General features: G+C 49.7%; 2 protein-coding genes and 1 long non-coding RNA gene across 5 annotated transcripts; 1 reads left to right on the forward strand and 2 right to left on the reverse strand.

The window, feature by feature from the left end:
• Window positions 1–1,271: 1,271 nt before the first annotated feature.
• LOC121059683 (keratin, type I cytoskeletal 13-like) lies at window positions 1,272–6,498 on the reverse strand. Its single transcript, XM_040536790.1, has 8 exons — window positions 5,839–6,498; window positions 4,810–4,892; window positions 4,100–4,256; window positions 3,711–3,872; window positions 3,215–3,340; window positions 2,868–3,094; window positions 2,400–2,545; window positions 1,272–1,624 (listed from the first exon to the last, which is right to left on the reverse strand). The coding sequence occupies exons 1-8, from the start codon at window positions 6,421–6,423 to the stop codon at window positions 1,599–1,601; spliced, it is 1,512 nt and encodes a 503-aa protein (XP_040392724.1). The 5' UTR covers window positions 6,424–6,498; the 3' UTR covers window positions 1,272–1,598.
• A 476-nt stretch (window positions 6,499–6,974) lies between these two features.
• On the forward strand, window positions 6,975–13,788 carry LOC121059794. Its single transcript, XR_005814636.1, has 3 exons — window positions 6,975–7,746; window positions 9,067–11,912; window positions 13,635–13,788. It is a non-coding gene; the product is annotated as an uncharacterized LOC121059794 (long non-coding RNA).
• Window positions 12,936–17,471, reverse strand: LOC121059696 (keratin, type I cytoskeletal 19-like). Of its 3 annotated transcripts, none has more exons than XM_040536814.1 (8): window positions 16,902–17,471; window positions 16,452–16,534; window positions 16,003–16,159; window positions 15,742–15,903; window positions 15,287–15,412; window positions 14,867–15,093; window positions 13,770–13,883; window positions 12,936–13,240 (listed from the first exon to the last, which is right to left on the reverse strand). In XM_040536814.1, the coding sequence occupies exons 1-7, from the start codon at window positions 17,433–17,435 to the stop codon at window positions 13,793–13,795; spliced, it is 1,380 nt and encodes a 459-aa protein (XP_040392748.1). In that variant the 5' UTR covers window positions 17,436–17,471; the 3' UTR covers window positions 12,936–13,240; window positions 13,770–13,792. The 3 variants fall into 3 exon arrangements, with proteins under 3 accessions (XP_040392748.1, XP_040392749.1, XP_040392751.1); XM_040536815.1 differs by having other exon boundaries at window positions 12,936–13,243; XM_040536817.1 differs by lacking the exon at window positions 13,770–13,883.
• Between the last annotated feature and the right edge of the window lie 1,926 nt (window positions 17,472–19,397).

Below are 19,397 nucleotides of genomic sequence, written 5' to 3' on the forward strand. Positions count from 1 at the left end.
CTTTCTCCCCGTGAGGATGACTGCTTCGTAATCTCCAGCTTGTGACAGCAAAGGAATTACCAGGTGGGGGTTGCCTTGCCAAGTCACCCCATAAGTGAGTGTCACTCTTTCCATAACAGCCACATCGCAGTGCACCAGAAGTGACAGCAGCTGTGGCCAGTGCTTTAGCTGTAAACCTGCAGGGTGGAGTGAGCGTATAAAACCAGTCACTGCGGGGTTTTCTGGTCCAACAAACAGGGTAATCCCCAAAACCTCTTCCAGCTCGTAATGGCTTTTAACTGAAAATTCCTCAAATGCAGACTGACCCCGTAAGCTTGCCTCAGACGATGCCCGTGGCTGCACCCACCAAAAGAGCTGCAGGGCTGAGTTACCAAACTGCTGCCCTCGCTTTTCTGCCCAGGTCAGCGTCAGGACACACGCACACTGCCCGCCCGCACTGACTCAGCACCAGCTACCTCTGCTCTTTGGGGGCAGAGGAGGGGGTGATCTTTGCATGTGAGGTTTAAGAAATAATGGCTGTGTGTATCGAAAGACTCTAGCTGGCTTTTTTCTCTATTGTATTCTCTGCTGAGCTGCACTTTTTCAGCCCCCATCCTGCCCCCTCCGGTTCTGCAAAGAAGGTGTGATAAGCATAAAAGGTGCTCCTTCGGCAGTTTCTGATGCTCGGGTTGAAACTGCTTGAAACAGAAGGACTCCTGGTCAGTGACTCAGTCCCCAAGTGAGAATAGGTAGGAAATTAACTTTTTGCCACCACTCCTTTTCTCAGTGGGAAGGTCCCTATAATATAAAAGGGCTGGGTCTGGGCAGAAGCCATCTCAGCAGAAATTAAATCAGTTGTGGGACCAAGATCTCCGGGCTGGATGGTGAAGTATGAGCGGGCACAGCCCGGACGCGCCACCCGGGGCTGAGGCACTCTCTACCTGTCCCACCACTGACTTTCTGCCAGTTCTCTTTATTCTCCTATATACTTTTCTGTAATTGTGCTTTAGCAAAGCACTCTGCGGGAGGAACGCAGGCATCTGCCTGCAGGGGCTGCCCGGAAGGAGCTGCCCGAGCCCTGCGAGGTCCGCGAGGCCGCTCTCTGGCTCCCGCTGCCAAAGCCGCTTTGCTCCCCGTGGAGCAGATCCCAACCATTTCTGGGGCCCCTTGTGCGTGGCTTCCCAGCTTCTGCTGCTGGGGCCATTGCAGAGGCTGACAGGCCTGGCCGGGGATGTGTTTTGCACCTGGACCGGCCCCTGCTTTGCTAAAGGAACTCAGTTTGCAGACACGGGTTTGTTGATTGCATCAGGCAGAAGCAAAGTTTTATTAGAGAAGGTTTTTCACCAGCAGGTACGTGAGTGATCACAGTACTGGTTAACCCCAGTAGTAGTCATGGTGGCTGGGCACACGCAGCAATACAGACTGGAAAAAGCAAATAGCAAAATAAAGCAGAATGTGGCCCAACGCTCTGCTCATCCCTCTGACACATTGCTTAGCATCGCTGAGTAATACAGAAGAGCACGTTCCTTGCTCTTTGCAGAGGCATACAGTAAATATTCTTTCTCTTTATCCATGGCTCTGCTGCAGGGATCTCTTGTTGTACACTCTCATTTCTCTGCTTAATCACAAATCCTTCTGCAAGGCACTGGAGAGATCAAAGAAAACATTACTTTGTTTAAAGCAAAAATAGATTCTTTCCCGCGTTGTCATTCCGTACACATACGCAGCACGATCATCTCACAAGCCAACTCAGCTGGAATTTCAGATAAATACTGGCCCTTCCCAGAAAGGCCCAGTTGCTGCCTGCTTGTCGGGGACCGATGTGCTCTGAGGCTGCCCTTTTACACAGGGATGCCAAAGGTGGGAGCTGCAGACCCTGCACCCGCAGCCACCGGGATGAGGGAGCGGCACCAGGGTCCCCACCAGCTCAGTGCCCCTGCTCACACTCATTCTGCTGGACCAGCTGCCACCATGGTCGTGTATTTTGCTTTCAGTTTGGCTGGAAGTTTCCCCCTGAAACAGTACTAGTAATTTTCTACCCAAATCCCCATCGTTCCTGCTTCTTTTTCAGTTTTCAGGGTGCTCCTTTCTCCTGCTCTCCCTTTGCCCTAGATTTCATGCTGGTCCTTCCTCTGTGTTCTCTGCCTGTCTGTGGCTTGCCTTCGGTGGCTCTCTCCTCCTGTCTCTCCCTCTTCTTCCTCCTCACTTTTTGCAGTTCTTGTGCTTCCTAGCAGACTGACAACTACTGCCTGATTCCTGAAAGCACTCGCTGTAGCCACTCCTCTGCCTTTCCCAGTAGCCTCACAATAAAACAATAAATACCCCCTATAAACTGCATTGGAAAGGCCTTTGTTGCTGCCTGTCCGTGTTGCACTAGGAAGGAGAGGACTCTGGAAATCTTGCCGTGTTGCAGTGCTTACCTTGTATCTCCGCAGCTGCACAAGATGGCATCTGGGAAGACGAAGTGTAAGTGTGGCTTGTTCTAATGATACCTCCTCCTCCTATTCCACCTGTTCTTGCAACTCCTCCTCCTAGCCCTGACGATTGACTGATTCCTCCTTGCTGACTGTGGGGACAAGAAAGTGACATTTAGTGAAGGATTTGTCAGATAAATCAGAAGTACAGTTTGTTCGTTGACCCTTCTGCTCTTAATCTGTTTTCCTCTTGGGCATAAAATGGGCAGAAAGCTGCAGGGAGCTCTCTTCTCCTGGCAATGCCTGGCACAGGGTAGGGAAGCAGATTATCCCCACTGTCTTCCAATCAGCCCAAATAAGTGAGGAAGGGAAGGGAGCTGGAAGAAAGCCTCCACCTGTAGCTCACTTTGAGGTTGTTTTAAGATACCCAGGACACAGGTATTGTGTCTCTTGGTGTGTCTCGAGGATACTCACATGAGGTCCTGCTGGCCGCCCTCCAGCAGGCAGCGGTATGTATGGATCTCCTGCTCCAGGCGGCACTTGACGTCCAGCAGGATCTTGTACTCTTGGTTCTGGCACTCCATTTCCGCGCGCAGGTCGGCCAGCTGCTGCTCCACGCACGTGATCTGGCTCTGGAGCTCAGCAAGGTGGTTGTTGTAGCGACACTCTGTCTCAGCCAGAGATGCTTCCAGGTTGTCCCTCTGAAGAAAGACGTGTGGCATGTTAGAAGTACAGCATGGGAAGCACTGCGTTTAACTACAGATCCTTCCACCAAAGCAGAACCGTGCAACAGCTGAGCTGTGCAGCAGCGCACCACCCACCTGGCTGAGCTGAGCCTGCAGATCGATTTCCAGGGCTTGCAATTGGCGTCTCAGTTCGGTGACCTGGTTGTTGCACGTCTCGACCTCCTGACCGCTTGTAATAACCTCCCGATTCACCTCCTCAATCTGCAAAGCACCAAGCGAGTGTAAAGACATTAAGGGAATGTTCCAGTGTAAGTCAGGCTGAGGATTAAGGAAAGAGCAGAGGAGCTAGTGAAAAACACGGAATGGGAAGAGTTTGGGTGAAGTCTCTCATCCTAATGAGGTAAACCCTGTATGTAATTCCTCTTCTAATAGTGCCACTGTCCAGTCCTTCCCACTCCTCATCTGCTTCGTGAAGAGCTCCTGCCTCGAGTCTTAATGACGTGGCAGAGTGGCAGTGTCCCCAGTGGCACTTGGTCAGCTGAAATCAGTGCCAAATACTGTTGTTTTTGCTTAAGTTAAATAAGTGTGGAAGCATTGCCTGGAAAAGTCAAAGCTGAATAAATTTGCTCACCTTACACTCATACCAGTCCTCAACTTCTTTGCGATTGCGTTCGATCAGTGTTTCATATTGGCACCTCATCTCCTCCAGGATCTTTCTGAGGTCTGGGCCAGGGCAGGCATTGACCTCCACGCTCACATCTCCAGTCGATTGTTTCCTCAGACAGTTCATTTCCTGCAGAAAATCGGATCATTTTTTTAAAAAACAAGGAAAACAACTGCGAGAACCTCGTTCCCCTGTAGGGAAGAGCAGAGCCCCTCTCTGGTGGGCATTCTCAGCTCCTGGGTGGCACGCGCTGTCTGCATCCATCACTTGCAGCAGAGGAGGAGAAACCCATCCACAGCCAGCAGTGGATGCAATTAGCAATTAACGCTTTTTGCTGGAGAGGAGCAGGAGCCTACCTCCTCGTGGTTCTTCTTCAGGCAGCAGAGCTCCTCCCGCAGCGACTCCAGCTGTGCCTCCAGGTCAGACCTGCAGAGAGTGAGCTGATCCAGGACTTGGCGTAAGCCGTTAATGTCAGCCTCCACGCTCTGGCGAAGGGCCAGCTCCGTCTCGTACCTGAGAGAGAGAGGGGAAGCAAGACAGAGTAGTCAGAGCCTGACCCCACCATCCGCTCTTTTTCTGTTGTGCCCGTCCATCTTTCTTGCAGTGGTTTCCTAGCTAGCCTCCCAGTACGCTAGGGAAAGCAATATGGGCTTGCTCTGTCAAAGCCTGCCCTCAATCCACTTTCTCTGGAGCTTTCTCACCGGGGCGGAGGTGTCACTCACCGCGTTTCCGTGCTCCAACAAGAAAAAACAAAAACTTCCCTTCTGCAAGGCACCGTGTGCCAGAATGGCAGCTCAGGTGAACCCGCGCCCATCCCTGTCTGTGAATCCCTGCAGCTGCTTTCTAAAAACCTCTGATCTCCGCACAAAACCCTGCTGTTGCCCCAACCTGGAAGTGCCACCAGTGAAGGCAGCTCCAGAGGCACTGGATGAGAGTTTTCCACATAGCCTCCAGCCTGTCCTGAGCACAGGGTCACAGGGGACCTGGCCAAGAGCTCCTCGCTGCGAGGCTTTAGGTGGGGGCGCGGGGCCAGAGGCAGGGGTGCTGGGTCCCGGGGGGTACTCACTTCACTCGGAAGTCATCGGCTGTCATCCTGCTGTTATCGATGTTCAGAATGATCTTGTTGTTGTCTATGGTTGCGCAGACAATCTGGAAAAGAGCAGGATTTTTTACTCAGTCCTGAAATCTCTTCCCTGTATCCTCAGGCTCAGGTGTGCCCAGAGCAGACTCCGAGCTCTCCTTTCTCTGATGCTGGCTAGCAGGCATGGGGCAGCTGAGCATGGCAGTCACAGGGATGAGTGAAGTACCGTGGAGGCATTAAAATGCTAAAACACACAGTTCAGATGCAGACAGCTAGGGAATTATAATTAGTGCTGTCCAGAGCCTGCCACGATCCACCCAACCTTTTAAGTCTAAATCTCACTTTCATGGATAAGAGATACAAAAGCTTTGTTCCGAGACTTAATTATAAGTCTGTCTCATTCTGTCTGTTTCCTGGATTCTTTTCACTTTATTCTTCTTTGTGCATTGATATCCTAGAATTTTTGCCAAATAAACTTTGCAGGAAAATATTTTTAATTTTAAATTGCACACTCAAAATGCATTCAGGCAATGCTCTCCTTGTTCTTGTTATTAATTACACGTCCAATACATCCCAGTTCTGTGTGAAAGAGTAAACTTTAAAAAAAAAAGAAATAATTTTAAACTGGAAATCTGCAAGACTGGTGACAGCATAATGTAAATTCACATTACTCATTATTTATTTCTTGTTTAGTTGTTTTCTTGGCATACATCTATTTAAACATCTTGGCACAGATCCAGTTCAGAAAGACTACTGAGCCAAGCAAGTTGTATTCTGTGAACCTAACACTTTCCCTTTCAAATATATCTGATGAATAAAAGCAATGGAAACAGTCCAAGCACTCAAGACTTTTACATTTCAGCTCTAGGGCTTTCTGCGGGCAGTTGTCTTAATGTCTGTTTACAAAAAGCATTGTACAACAAGGAAATGTTACTCTCGATAACTGCACTAAGTTGTGAATCAACAGCGTGAGAGAAGCTTCCGAGGGAGAAAGCAGCTGAGAAATGATGTTACCTGGTTTTGAAGATCTTCTATCTCTTTATAATAGCAGCTGTAGTCCCGTGGCTCACAAAAAGGGCCCTGCTTGGCATACCACTCCCTGATTCTGCACTCCAGGTCAGCATTTTCTTGTTCCAGGCACCTCACCTTGTCCAGGTAAGAAGCCAGGCGGTCGTTAAGGTTCTGCATGGTGACCTTTTCGTCACCAGAAAGAAGAATGCCATCACCAGCAAAGCCACCTCCAACTACCCCTCCACCAAGACCGATACCAATGCCACCTCCAATGCCACCGCCGAAGCGGGCACTGCCACCGCTGAATCCAATGCCCGGACATCCTCCAAGGACAGCGGCTCCTAAGCCACCTCCATAGTTTCCACCAACCAAGCTGCCAGTGCTCAGTCCTCCTCCGTAATTCACACCACCACAGTAGCTTCTACCAGAAAACCCTCGGCTACCACCTATCCCACAAGTCGTGTATCTTCCAGAAGAGACTGAGGAGATCCGTGCTCCTCCACCACCACCACCGCCACCAATAACACAGCTGCCACCGCTGGTCCTGCCCCTGAGCGAGCCAGTTGTCTGCTTAATACTACAACTCATTTTGAGGACAGCTGCAGATCCAACCCAAAGCCCAAAGCAAGATGCACAGCGTGATATTGAATCAGACTGCAGGTTGTTTGTTGCCGCAGATCTCTATTTATACCTTCCAAAGGGGGTGCCACCTATAGGGTGTTTCTTCTTCCCACGGGGCTGGCTAGTCTTGCTGTTTATGCCAGGAATAAATAGCCCATAGGCAGTTTCCCTCTAGAAATCCCAGTTCACAAGGAAGATACTTTACATGTCAGCAGCTTATTCCAAAAAGTAAAATAATGTTTTATGAGTCATCAGCTTTTTGTATGATGCAAACTTTACAAGAAGTCAAGAAAAAAAGTTGCCCTAGATTATGTACAAAGAAGAAACATTGGTATTTATAACATCAAAGTCCCTTTTATCTTTTATTAATTTGTATTTATTTTATTCTTAGTCCAATAAACATTTTTGTATCACATGCTATGGTGCAGTGTGTGGAATAAAAATGGGAAGTTAATATAAATTCACACTTCTGAAAAGCATGAATTATAGTGACTGTAGTAGTGAAAAGGCGAGGGATATCATGATGTAGATGTCTGCCACCTGGCACAATTAAAGACAGTAGGTCTAATACATGCTTTGCTGTGAGATTTCTTAAGTCACTCAGGTATTGTCCCTACGGGTTTAGTTCCTCATTCGTAGCTCACATTTCTCTGGTCGTGCAAGCACAAAAAGGCAACTTGCTGTCATGGACTGCGAAGAGCAAGTCAGCTAAATGTGGGACGTTCCTGTTTGTCCCAGACTCAATGTAAGCTGGCACAAATGAAGTACCTCTCTGAAGTTATTTTTCAGTTAAAGTAATTGTTCTCCATGCTGCCTCAATTTGTGGTGATCACAGATAAAGGAAGAGATGAAGGAAAGGGAATATCCATGGGCGATTTAGCCGGTTCCCTGGCTGGACTGTGATGAGATCCAGCAGGTCATTGCCATAACTAATAACCAAGATTTTATCGAGCACAAAATAAAAAGGAGAAAAGTTTTCCACATGTATTAACTGAGTTTGTCGGAGCAGTACCAGGTAATGGCACAGCCTGGCCGTTGCTCATGGCAGAGCAATCTCCCAAACCAGGCAAGCGATAGCCAGAGGAGCGTTCAGAGAACTGGCTCAGCCAGTGCAAGTGTCTTTTTGCGGCAGACTGCCATAATGAGAGGATATTCTGCTCTCCAGGGGACACGGGCTTCTGTTCCCTACAGCGTGGAATTCCCCGGCCGCTCTTATTCACAAGCAGCCTTTGACTCGAGGATGTCCATCTACCCGGTTACAGGAGCGGTTGTGATCGGTCCCCTTTGGAGGTGAGTGTGACACCTGCCAGAGCAGCCGTCACCAGCGGGGAGAAGCGCAGAGAAAGCCCTGCTCGGGTGCTCAGCCGCTGCTTGGGTGCTCAGCCGCCGCTCCTTTGCTGGTGGCAGGGCGTGCTGTGCCTGCGGGTCGGAGAGGGTCCCCGAGCACACAGGGATGCGACCACCTTTTCACGAGCACGTTGGGACTCTCTACTCTCCAGTGAGCTAATTTACTTCTTTATTTAGATCAAAAATGATAAAAAGACGCCTACCCAAGGCTGGCAGCATCCTGGAATATTCATTATTCATATGGTACAGTGAAATAACTTGCTCAAGGACAGAGCTGGAGTCTCCCAGAGCTCACATTTCTAAGACTGCAGTGCCTGAAATACAAGTCCAGCTTCCCCTGGAAACACATCCCCCATGCTCCCCACACAGCCTAGACTTACCATAGTGAAAATATGAGCAAAAAAAGGAGGATAGGGAGTAAATCTGGCTTTCGTCAGTCATTTTGAGGAATATAATTGAAGACAGGGTGTGGCTGTGAGAGCCTACAAAAATTAGTATAATGTCTGGATTGCTTGGAGCTTAGCTTCTGCTGTGTAGGTTTTCAGAAGTTGCCTAACAGCAGTCTGCAAAGAGCAGTGCTCTGCACTAGGGTCGCCTTTCTCTCCCTTTCAGAGTCTTAGGTTTAGGGGGACGCATTGTGGATGTAGGACACCAATCTGCAGGTGGGCACAGAGCACTGCCTCACTTCTTCACTTACAGGTCTTGGCCACAAAGCAAACTGGTTCGCGTCATTGCTCAGCCTTTTATGTATGTCCTGGCTCAAAGGTCTACAGGCTACAGCACCACATTTACCGGTGAAGGTTAGAACCAATCCTACAGCTCTTCCAAAGGACTCGTACTGCGAACACAGATGCATCCTCTGGAGCTTTACTGGGCTCCTGCCAGTTTCACTGGGAGATGGACATGGGGCTGATGCAGCAAACGCATCCAAAAGCCAGTCCCTGGCTAACCAAGCTGTATTTTTGAAGCAGTTTGATCTTTTGCTCCATTTGCTGGATGGCTGCCGTGGCGTTTGCTGGCAGGCGGGCAGTTTGCAGGGCCATGGGGGAGCTTCACTCCACGCCATGCAGGGCTGCGCTCTTCCTTACGACCATGGCAAGGCTCCAAGCTGAGACCTCGCCGTGGATCAGGTGGAAACGTGCCATTGTGTTTGCTGGCTACATGGCACTCTGCGCTCTCCAGCTGTGAGCCACCATCTTGTCCTGAAACATCCCCCAGTACCGGCTCTTTTCTCCACTAAACTAATTCCTTTTCCTCCTGCAGCTGTTACTTGTGCTCTTGTAGACCGGGAGCATAGCCTCGGGGCAGAGTACTGCATGGAAAAGGACTGGGCAAGCCCGAGACATAAAAATGTCCCCCAAGGATTTACAACCTAGACATGACGGAAGGAAGCAAATGGTTTTAGATGGATGGAAGTAAAGGAAGCAATGAGACTCGGTTCGCCAGCACGATTAGCAGTGCTCTCAGCACAGTGTCCGTGCAAACGCTGGTAAACTTCTGTGGGCATTACGGCAAAGAAGAGAGAGATGTGAAAGCAGATGAGGAGGCGATGCGGGTAAATATCGACACAGTGATGGGCACTCGGGGGACAGCAGGACAACGTTATATTTTCAAGGAGTGCGATGGGCAGTGGAGTTCGGTCGTATGGGACCCGTGGCTGTCCCAGCACACAGCCTTTTTGCCTAACGTCAGCCTGTCTCCTCCACGTTCTGCTCGCTTTGCTTATCAAAGCTGATAGTGTTGCCTTGTGTCAACTAGGAGAAGGGTGTGTCTAATTTGACAACTTTGCTTTCATAAGCATTGCTTCAGTGATGTTTGTGCAACCACACTGGAATATGATTTTATCTTGTCACTTGTAATTACCATTAATGATTTGCATAATAGCCATTAGGCATCAGTTATTAAATACTTCTTTGATGTGATACTGAGCCGGCTCCAGACCTCATGCTCCCATCCTTCAAATGCAGACCATGACTTTTTTTCTGGCTAGTGACTCACTGATTTATACCACCAGGTTTAGCAAAATTCCTGTAAGGCAACCGAAACAATTGCCACATGGAGCTTGATAATAGTGTGATCTTAGGTCTTAAATGCACCTCGGTGACGAAGGTGATAACTCTGTGAAAGAAACTGAAAGTTCCTTTCTTGCTGACTGTTCACATCTTCAAACTACCTCTGAACATTTGCTAGTGATGAAGTTCAGCAGAATATGGAGGTGGAGAGAGACGGATTTCTTCCTCCTGAAGCTCACAGCCTTTCCTGATTCACTTTGTGGAGGGTTTTAATTTCTTTCCAGCACCAACAGACGATGACAGTGCCACCAGGCTTCCCAGCCTTTGCACCTCTGGAAGCACTGCTGATTTCCATGGCAAAGGAATAGAAGAGAATTTGTGTTAGGATAGATGGGAATACTGACGGCTGAATGAAACTAGAACAACCTCGCTGCTGCATGGAAAGCTGTTTCCAGCTAAAACAAGGCTAAAACAAGGTTTTAGCCTGTGGTCCCTGCTGGCAGAGCCATTTGGGTCAAACCAGAACCCGGCAGGCAGGACTGGAGTATTTCAGGTGCTTCCTGAGCTCGGGTACTGTGCAGTGGCACAACAGACAGGTGGCCAAAGGCACAGGCCAGCCAGAGCCCCCCTTAAGAGTTTTCTTCTTATCTTTATTTAATACTTGCACTAGTATGTCTGTTTTCAATGCACCTTCAGTATGTGGTTATACAAGCAGTTTAAATGAAATTATTCAGTGTATTGGGCTGAGAAATCTCCTGCTTGATTATAGTAGTAATTTACTTATGTAAATACTTCTTTATAAATGTTACACAACCCAAGAAACAAAAATACAGGTTCCACAGATAGTTACAAGGGTGTGAGTGAGATGGTACCCGTCTGCATCTTTCATAAAACAGACTTTTATAGAGAAATTATAGTTTGTACATTATACCAAAACATGGCTTAGTATTAAAAATATATCGTGCCTGTAATCAGGTATAATTGCGTGTGCAGTGGAGTCCTTAGCTCATGGCTGATTTCCAGCATTAGCACTTTGCGAATCTAATTGTTTTACTTCTGCTTCTTCGCTCATGTCTTAAACCTCTGGTATGTTCACTCCTCAGGGATTTTTTCTGATGATGCTGTAATTGGCATGTGTCTGTTCTCCCTGTAAAAAAGGTGCTGTGTCTGCCAGGGCGATCACAGCGCGTCTCATCGACCCCGCGGGTGGCGATGCCGATAGCTCCTGCTCACCCGCCGGAGTGCTGAGGCAGCTCTCCCTCGTCTCCCTGCGGCACCCACCCCTGCTCTTTTTATCCTTAGATTCCTCTCCCAGTCTTACACCTTCAGCCTAAGTCTCTGTCTGTCCTTGACCTACTCCTCCATGCTGGCTTTCCAAGATTTGCACAATAAGGAAAGAGCGAGCTCTTGCAGGCTGTGCTGGCGCGGGTGACCACCCGTGAGAGTACAGCAGGAGTTGGTCTGCAGGAAGCTGCAGCAGCGCCCCGGGTCACTTGTGTCCTGTCGTCCATGCACTGCACCTTCTGCGTTTCGTTTGTCTTCCCTTGCTGCCTCTTCCTGTGCTGTTCCAGCTTAGAAATCGTGCAGGTTATGAAGTCTTTGGGCAGGGGAGGCACCTCTATGTTTCTGCATAGCGTTTAATGCAGCGACCTCGGAGGTGCTGCAGACAGGTTAAATAACGCTGAAGGAGTGCAATTGGTGCTGCTGGGGCTGCAGGTACAGAACAAACCACAGCACTGAGCGCAGAGCCTTGTCCACAAGCTTGTTACAGCAATTACCCCGCGGGGGCAGGAGCTGCCTCTCGCTCGGCCAGTGATGGGAGAGGCCATCCCCAGAGGGACATCTGGGGCTGTCCCTCGATTGCTTCGCCGCTGGCCCTCCGTGAAGAGCCGTCTCCGTAAAGGCACAGCTCGGAGCCGAAAGGGCAGAGCATGAGAGATGTCACAGCAGCAGACCAGGCTTTCTGCAGAGCGAGAAAGAAAGCTGGCTACAAAAAGTCCCATCTTTGCTGAAATTTTTGCCAAGAGAATAATTAAGGCTCATCATCTCCCCTGAAGTCTTCTTGTTGGAAGCCTTCGTGTTGGATTTGTGTATAAGGTTAGTCATCAAACCCCAACCGGTGTTTTGGTAGAGAAAAGGGTGAACAGAGCCGCCTAATGAGGAGCAGAGAGGGTAAGCACCGTCCGCAGCCTCTCTGATGCATTTGTAGGAAGAGAGGAGGGGAGGGCTGGATCCTGAGCCTTTGTTTGCACAAGCAGCAAAATGCAGCTGTGTTCCCGAATGTGTAACTCCTTTCTCTGTGGTAATAAAACAACACCATCTTTTTTTTTTCCCTGCTGTTTACTGTATCTTACTTTTAAAAAACTTCTCTCCCACATATTAATTTGTCTCGCCCTTTTATCTTCCCACATGTTGCCAGCTGGTTCTTCCTGTTTGCCTTTTTCTTGTTTAATCCATTTAGGGGTTCTTTATTTAGCATTTTCTCTTGGAATTGCTTCCCTCTACCAGAAGGGCGTGTCAAGTCCAGCAGAACCTTGCTTTCAAAATTACTACTCAGGATTATTGGGGAAAGCTTGTTGTTCTTGATTTTATCCTGTTGCTTCACATTCACATTAATACCTCAAAAGTGTTGCGAATTACAGTACATTATATTATATTAGCACACGCCTACTTAATGAAAACTTGGTTTTCACTCAGAAGTCTCTGTCAATAGGAGATCATCAGTCAGACTGCCCTGAAACTGCTTCCCTGTGCTCTCTCCAGCCTCCCTGAATATTTCTTTCCTTATCACCTTCGACTTCATGTCTTAGCTTACACGCTTCCTCCTCTGGAGGCCAACGGCCCTTTGCACAGTACCAGCTGCTCCCTTTCCTCCACCACCGTCCCGCAGCTGCTGAATTCAGCAGGAGCAGCGTGGCGGATGGGAACACTGAGTGTTTTTTCCTTTTTCCCTTATAATAACTGCTTCGTGGAAGTAGATCAAACATTCAGAGAAGCCCTGATCTGAGGTGGATTTCTAGCCAAGGGTATATGATAAATATAAGTGTCTGAGTAACAAGTTTTTTTAAATACTTGTATTATAAATTACTTGTAGAATTGTTTTGCGGGTTCAAGGCTGTATCAGTAGTAGCAGTTTTATTAGAGACAAGCTTTGGTAGTTGTTAGATGACCGACCACAAGACAGATTAGCCCACGGGTGGAGGTCCATGGTGGGCTCCAAGCAGCATCGCAGGAGGAAGCAGCAGGCAGAGGGGCGGCAGGACGGCAGCATTCTGCAGGGTCCCTTCCGACTGGTGCCATGCGCAGAACTGAGAACTGCCAGGTGGTTTTTGCCTTGCTTTTTTCCAAAGGATTTGTTCTTCGAGAGACCTCCTCAGAGGGGCGTGCGGTGGGACTGGCAGGGAAGCTCTCTTGTCTGCAGTGACCTGCCAAGAGAGAGGAGGAAGCACTGCTTTTTCCGAGGTTTCCTCCATGTACCCCTTTGTCCTTTTTTTTACATTCCCCCTTCCTCTTGTCCCGACGTTTCTTTTACCTCTTCTCCCTAGCTTGCTTGATCTTATGTCCTTGCTGAAAGGCTGATGACTGACTTTGCCTCCCCCAGCCAGTTCTTTATTTTCATGTTGCGCGGAAGCTCTTATTGAAATGTATTTACTCCTGGTAACTCCCCAGTGACAAAACTGTTTTCTTTGCATAATTTATAAATGTCCCCTGGGTGCATCCCTTCCCGCTGCTTTCTGCTGTACCTAATTAATCCCCAAGCTCTGCCACCAGCGGTCACACCCACGATCCTGCTGTCTGACCTGTGCTGTCTTTCTCCAGGAAAAAGAAACCCTCTGCAGCTCCTCACCGCCCAGAAAAACCTGGACATCTCTCGTCCTCCTCTTCCCTGAGAAAATGGCTGGGCTAAAGCAGCAGCTCGTGGCCACCCTTACAGGCTCCTGGAGGACACCTCACCTCTCTCCCCAGAGCGCACGGCCTTAGGACAGGCACGGCTGGCACAGGCTGGCTTTAAGCCCCCCACTTCTTGCAGCCGGTGGGACTCCAGGGACTCCTCTTCCCGCTTGCCCTCTGTGGAAGGGAGACAGCTCTGGTAAGAAAAGCCCCCGTCAGTCGCACCCTGGAGAACTGCCCCGTGCCGGGCAGTTGTCCCTGTGTCCCTTCAGCCTCCGGTGGCCTCGTAGGGGGCAGAGGCACAGCTGAGGTCCCGTTTCCCCTTCGAGCCACGAGGGTCATTAGGAGCAACATTTCGCACACCTTCCATCCCGCCTGTCTGTCCTGACACTCAGGACTGCCTGAGGCTCTGCGACGAGCTCTAACAGTTCATTTCATCCACTGCAACTGGCATTTTGGAACAAGAGCTGATTTTTCATGTAACTAATTTAGGACTGGAGGGCCCAGGAGAGCCCGCTTCGGGGCACTACCATTAAAATAGCTTTTTCCAAACCAATGGAGCAGGTGGGTGCTCGGGCCGGTTATGTGTGTCTGCTGCTCTTTATGATGTTAACAGCATGCCTCTCTCTTTCAAAATCTCCGTCAATGGGAAGCAGGGAAGAGCCAACTGCTTTGCATACAAATTAAATTTCCCAAAACTGTAATTAAAATTGTTGTGCAAAACTGAAAATGTTTAGATAATTTATTGTTTCAGTTAGTTTAACTGCCAGTCCCTAATCCTGTCAAGCAGTGGCAAAGCCAATAAAGCCCAGTTAAGTGGCAGTTTTCACAAAAGCCCTTGCCCAGCTCATGCTGAAAACCACCCTGGAAGGCGGCGAGATGCCACGCCATGCCGGGTGGCGGCGGTGGGCTTGGTGGGCTCTCCAGCTACCTGCACTGCCCCAGGAGGAGAGAGTGATCTTTGGCTCGCACCCAGGACATTTAGCAGAGCCAAATCCTCAGGTGCCTCGTGATTTGCTTCCCAGCCCTGTCTGGTAACAGGTCACTACTGGTTGCTCACCGCAGCGTTGTTTTTACCACTTGTATCTCAAGCTTTCCTATATGCCCTAGTCAAAGCCTGGAGAATTTACTGCGCCCCGGTTTGTCTGCAGTCTGCGTACATGATGTCGTGCTGCCCGCCCTCCAGCAGGCAGTGGTAGGTCTGGATCTCCTGCTCCAGGCGGCACTTGACGTCCAGCAGGGTCTTGTACTCCTGGTTCTGGCACTCCATCTCTGCCCGTATTTCGGCCAGCCGCTGCTCCACGCAGGAGATCTGGCTCTGGAGCTCAGCAAGGTATTTGTTGTAGCGACATTCAGTTTCTGCCAAAGAGGACTCCAGATTTTCTTTCTGAGAATGGAAACAGAAAAAGGAACCCAGGTACACTGCAAGCTTAGCCCACTTGGTCACAGGGTGCCGTGACTTTATGGGAGAGGTCCCACCGAAAAGCTGGATTAGAGTGTCCCAGCTGGACAACTCTGGTCGTGCAGCTTTCCAAAGGAGCTGGGGAGTCTGAGATGCAAATCGTGGTGGCATCACTTACCATGGTGAGCTGGGCTTGCACATTGATCTCCAAGGCCTGCAGCTGGCGTCTCAGCTCAGTGACCTGTTTGTTGCTTGACTCTATCTCCTGGCTGCTTGTGATGACCTCCAGGTTCACCTCCTCCACCTGCAAAGTCAGCACAGAGCGCTCCTTCCCTCACCTCGCCACAGCATCTCAGCGAGCCGGAGGGCTTCAACCACGCTGCTTCTGCTCGCACTGCAACAACCCAAGTATTTCCGAATCTGAAGCCTCCCCCTTCCTCCGCTGTGACCCTGTACCACCACGCAGTGCCTCCTGTATTATACTGCACTGTAATTGGCAGTATAATTAATTGCAGAGCACATCCCTGGCAGGATTGCTGCTACCCAGACATCCCCACTAAGCGGAGGTGACTTAATCTCTCGTTTTTCCCCCCGATAGGCAGAGTAGGGTAGAGCTGAGCACGTGTACAGTACCTTGCAGGCATACCACTGCTCGGTCTCTTTGCGGTTGCGCTCCATCAGCGTTTCGTACTGACACCTCAGGTCCTCCAGGATCTTCCTCAGGTCTGGGCCGGGGCAGGTGTTGACCTCCACGCTCACATCGCCCGTCGCCTGTTTCCTCAGGCAGTTCATTTCCTGCATGGGAGATGCGCGGCACCATGTCAGCAACATCCACACTCAGCGGGGCCGTGGCTTCTTTCTGCGTGTTTCTGGACGAGCGGGGAGGGATCTGACCTCCTCGTGGTTTGTCTTGAGACAGCACATCTCCTCGGTCAATGCCTCGCACTGCAGCTGCAGGTCAGTCTTGCAGCTGGCCAGCTGGTCCAGGACGGGCCGTAAGTTGCAGATGTCTGTGTCCACGTTTTGCCGGAGGCCGCATTCGGTCTCGTACCTTAACCACAGGCAACAGAGGAAAGCCAGCGTGTCAGCACAGCATGGCAAGTCCCTGAGTTGGGTTCATGGGGAAAAAAATGAGGAGCAAGCTCTTCTCTCGCTTCTGGCATGCTATGCTATAAGCGTTGTCAATGATATCCATGCCTTTCACAGAGACCTGTGTTTAATACGGCAGCACGACAAGCAATTGTGTGCCCCCAGCACTGCGTTAGGGTCTCCGCGTCACCGTCGCTCACCTGCCCGTCCACAGGCAGTGTGAACCGCTCAGTCTAGCACGGGGCTGTACTCACTTCACTCTGAAGTCGTCGGCAGTCATCCTGTTGTTGTCAATGTTCAGAAGGATTTTGTTGGTCTCCATAGCTGCACACAGGATCTGCAAAGGAAGCCAGGGGAGAGAGATCTGGGCTGGCAGGTCCTGCTGGCTCCAGAAGGACCAGGAGGAAACATCTACCGGGGTACTGCAACCCAGTCCTTTTATAATCAATTCATATATTGGGGTTATTAATCAGTTAAATGGCATTTCACCAGGAAAATCTGCGTGCCAGCTTGGTGGAGCAGTTGCAGAAACCTCAGTTCTCTGTAAATGCAGTGTGCTCCTCGCTCAAGCTGTCACATTGCGTATAACCTGTCGCTCCATGTGCACCTCCAGAGACAAATACTGCCTCTGCCACTTCACATTGGACATCTGCATGCAAAAACGAAGCCCCAGAAAAGTACTTTCTTGAAAAGCATTGATTTACCTGGTTTTGAAGATCTTCAATTTCCTTATGAAAACAGCTGTAGTCGCGTGGCTCACAGCTGGGCCCTACTTTGGCGTACCACTCCCTGATCTTGCACTCGAGATCCGCGTTTTCTCCCTCCAGGAGCCGCACCTTGTCCAGGTAGGAGGCCAGGCGGTCGTTGAGGTTCTGCATGGTGGCCTTTTCATTGTTAGCGAACAGGATCCCCTCTCCGCAGCCAGCGCCAGCCCTGGCGAAGCCCCCAGCGACGCCACGAGCGCACATGCCCCCGCCGCCGAATCCGATGGTGGAACAAGCCCTCGGCGTGGCTCCGAAGCTCCCACCGGCCGCGCTGCCGGCGCTCAGCGGCTTCCCAAGTAATCCCTCGCTCGAGCTGCCGCCCGAGAAGTTTCCAGCTGCACCCGCGAAGTCACAGGCAGCGTGTCTGCCCGAGGAGGCGGAGGAGACCTTTCTGCCAGCCCCAGCCGCCAAGCTGCCGGCGCTGCTCCTGCTTTGAGAGCAGGCAGTGACGACCTGCCTGACAGCACAGCTCATCCTGAGAGCAGCGAGGATCCAGCCCAGAGCCCAAGGCAAGCTGCACAGATTGCCGCGGGATCAGGCTGCCATCCCTCTGTCCCCACAGCTGCCTATTTATACCCTTCCCCGTGGATGTTAGCACCAGAGCAGGGCTGTTTATTCTTCCTCCTTGTGACCTGGCTAGTTCTCTTTTTTTTTTTTTTCTAGCCTGGAATATTTCCCCATAGGCGTTTGTCTCCAGCAATCCCACAACAGAAAGATGCTTTGGTTAACAGAAGCGTGTTTCAAAACTACATCAAAAATGGTACTTCCTGAATCATCAGGTTTGACTTGTGATGACAACCAAACAGCAGTGACACAAAAAAAAACGATACCCGAGAGAGCCCGGGGATTGAAACGCAGCAATTATCCATCCCTGGTGTGGGCAAGTCTGCCCGGAAAGTGAGAGCTGTCGGAAAGGTGCCCACCTCCTGCCCGACAGAGCCTGTCCGATCCCTTTGCGACCCAAAGCGAGGGTGCCCATTGTGCCTTGGGGTGCCTGGGACCAGGGCCAGGAGAAGGCTCCGGGCTGCGCTGCCTGTCCCTGAGCGCACGGCGCTGGGGACCCCTGGTGCACTGGGGGCGGTCAGCTGGGTGAGATCCTGCCGGCGTCTCCAACATTGGACCTTGAGAGTGGAGAGCACATGAAAATACTGTGCTTGAGTGTACCGGTGATTGCTTGGTGCTTCTCTGTCTCTTGCATGCACCCAAATACCCCCTTCCAGAGTGGACACACCAGGATATTTGCTCTGCTGCTTTCGAAGGTACACAAAGTATGCAAGTGTTTATCGAAAACGAAAGAGAAAAGGAGATTTCCTGAGTACCAAACGTTGCAGTCAGCTACAAGTATTCACTGCCAAGAGAGGACAGCCACATAAGATGTTTCATAAGATTTCTAAAACAGTAGCATGGAGAATTCTAGAAGCAGCCTGATCATGTGTAGGTCTGACCCAGTTCCAACCAGCACCATGGAAATTCTCTGAATATCATCCAGGAGAAGCATGTTAAATTTAGAAAAGAGAGAAGAGAAGAAAAGGAAAAGGATATTAAAGCTAATTTTTAGTCTTGGAATGCTGAATTGAGGAAGAAGGGAAATAATTAAAATGTTTTGTCATCCGAATCTTTCATTTTATTAATAGTATTAATACAGCCATGGTAATATTGGCTGCCTTTTCCCCATTTGTTGTTCAGCATTGGCTTTGGCGTCCAGGTCACCTGGACACTTCACATAAAGGATGCGTCAGGTGCAGCCTGTTTCAGAAATATTGCTTATGCCATTTGGGTAAGTTCATTAGTCTTGATTTTTATCTTGACACTGCAAATCCAGAACACCTTAAATGTGGTGTGGATTCTGTGTATGTCCATCCTTTGTTACGTCCCTAATTAGCCAGTGAAGCCTGTGCCATGGTGCCATGGCGTGCCTCATCGGTGGCGAGGTCCGGAGCATGCCAGGGCTTCTGCCTGCAGCTGCCCTCACCGCTGGAGCCGTGCATTGGGGCTGAACAGTCAGCATCAGTTTTTTTTAGTGAAATGCAATGCTGAGCTTAAATTGAATTCAATTTAATTGAGAAATAGTCATTTTTTTCTATAAGAAAAAATCATAGAATGTTATTCATTTTTTTAATTATTGAGAACTAAGCAGAGATGTCCGTGTTTCTTCTTTACATTTTGAACTTCAGTCCTTGTTCAGGTCTCTGTAGGCAATGGTGAAATAGAATCTGTACAACTTTTATAAAGGAGAGCAATTTCACTCTGGATTTGACTGGGCTTTACTGGACTTGTGTGTTCTTCGTGGTGGTTTTCTTCCTTTCCAAAATCTGAAATTTTTATTAAAACCAGCTCTTGCTTTTACACCAGCCCATACCTCAAGACCCGCCAGCAGCTGCAGTCTTCCTTTTATTAAAGGAGATTTTCATTTTGTATGAAGAGCTCTGCTAACGA

The sequence above is a fragment of the Cygnus olor genome, chromosome 25 (assembly GCF_009769625.2).
Source record: "Cygnus olor isolate bCygOlo1 chromosome 25, bCygOlo1.pri.v2, whole genome shotgun sequence".
Lineage (NCBI taxonomy): Eukaryota > Metazoa > Chordata > Aves > Anseriformes > Anatidae > Cygnus > Cygnus olor.

What these genes read in the sequence shown, in the direction of transcription:
- LOC121059683 (XM_040536790.1), bottom strand. Translation starts at nt 6,423, where the DNA reads ATGAGTTGTAGTATTAAGCAGACAACTGGCTCGCTCAGGGGCAGGACC. An exon ending in AGGACTGGTATGAGTGTAAG is followed by an intron (nt 3,341 to 3,710) that starts GTGAGCAAATTT and finishes GGTGCTTTGCAG; the next exon opens with ATTGAGGAGGTGAATCGGGA. An exon ending in TGCAGCTGCGGAGATACAAG is followed by an intron (nt 1,625 to 2,399) that starts GTAAGCACTGCA and finishes TGATCTCTCCAG; the next exon opens with TGCCTTGCAGAAGGATTTGT.
- LOC121059696 (XM_040536814.1), bottom strand. Translation starts at nt 17,435, where the DNA reads ATGAGCTGTGCTGTCAGGCAGGTCGTCACTGCCTGCTCTCAAAGCAGG. An exon ending in AGCAGTGGTATGCCTGCAAG is followed by an intron (nt 15,413 to 15,741) that starts GTACTGTACACG and finishes CTGACTTTGCAG; the next exon opens with GTGGAGGAGGTGAACCTGGA. An exon ending in GGCGGGCAGCACGACATCAT is followed by an intron (nt 13,884 to 14,866) that starts GTACGCAGACTG and finishes TCCCTTCCACAG; the next exon opens with AGGGCAAGCGGGAAGAGGAG.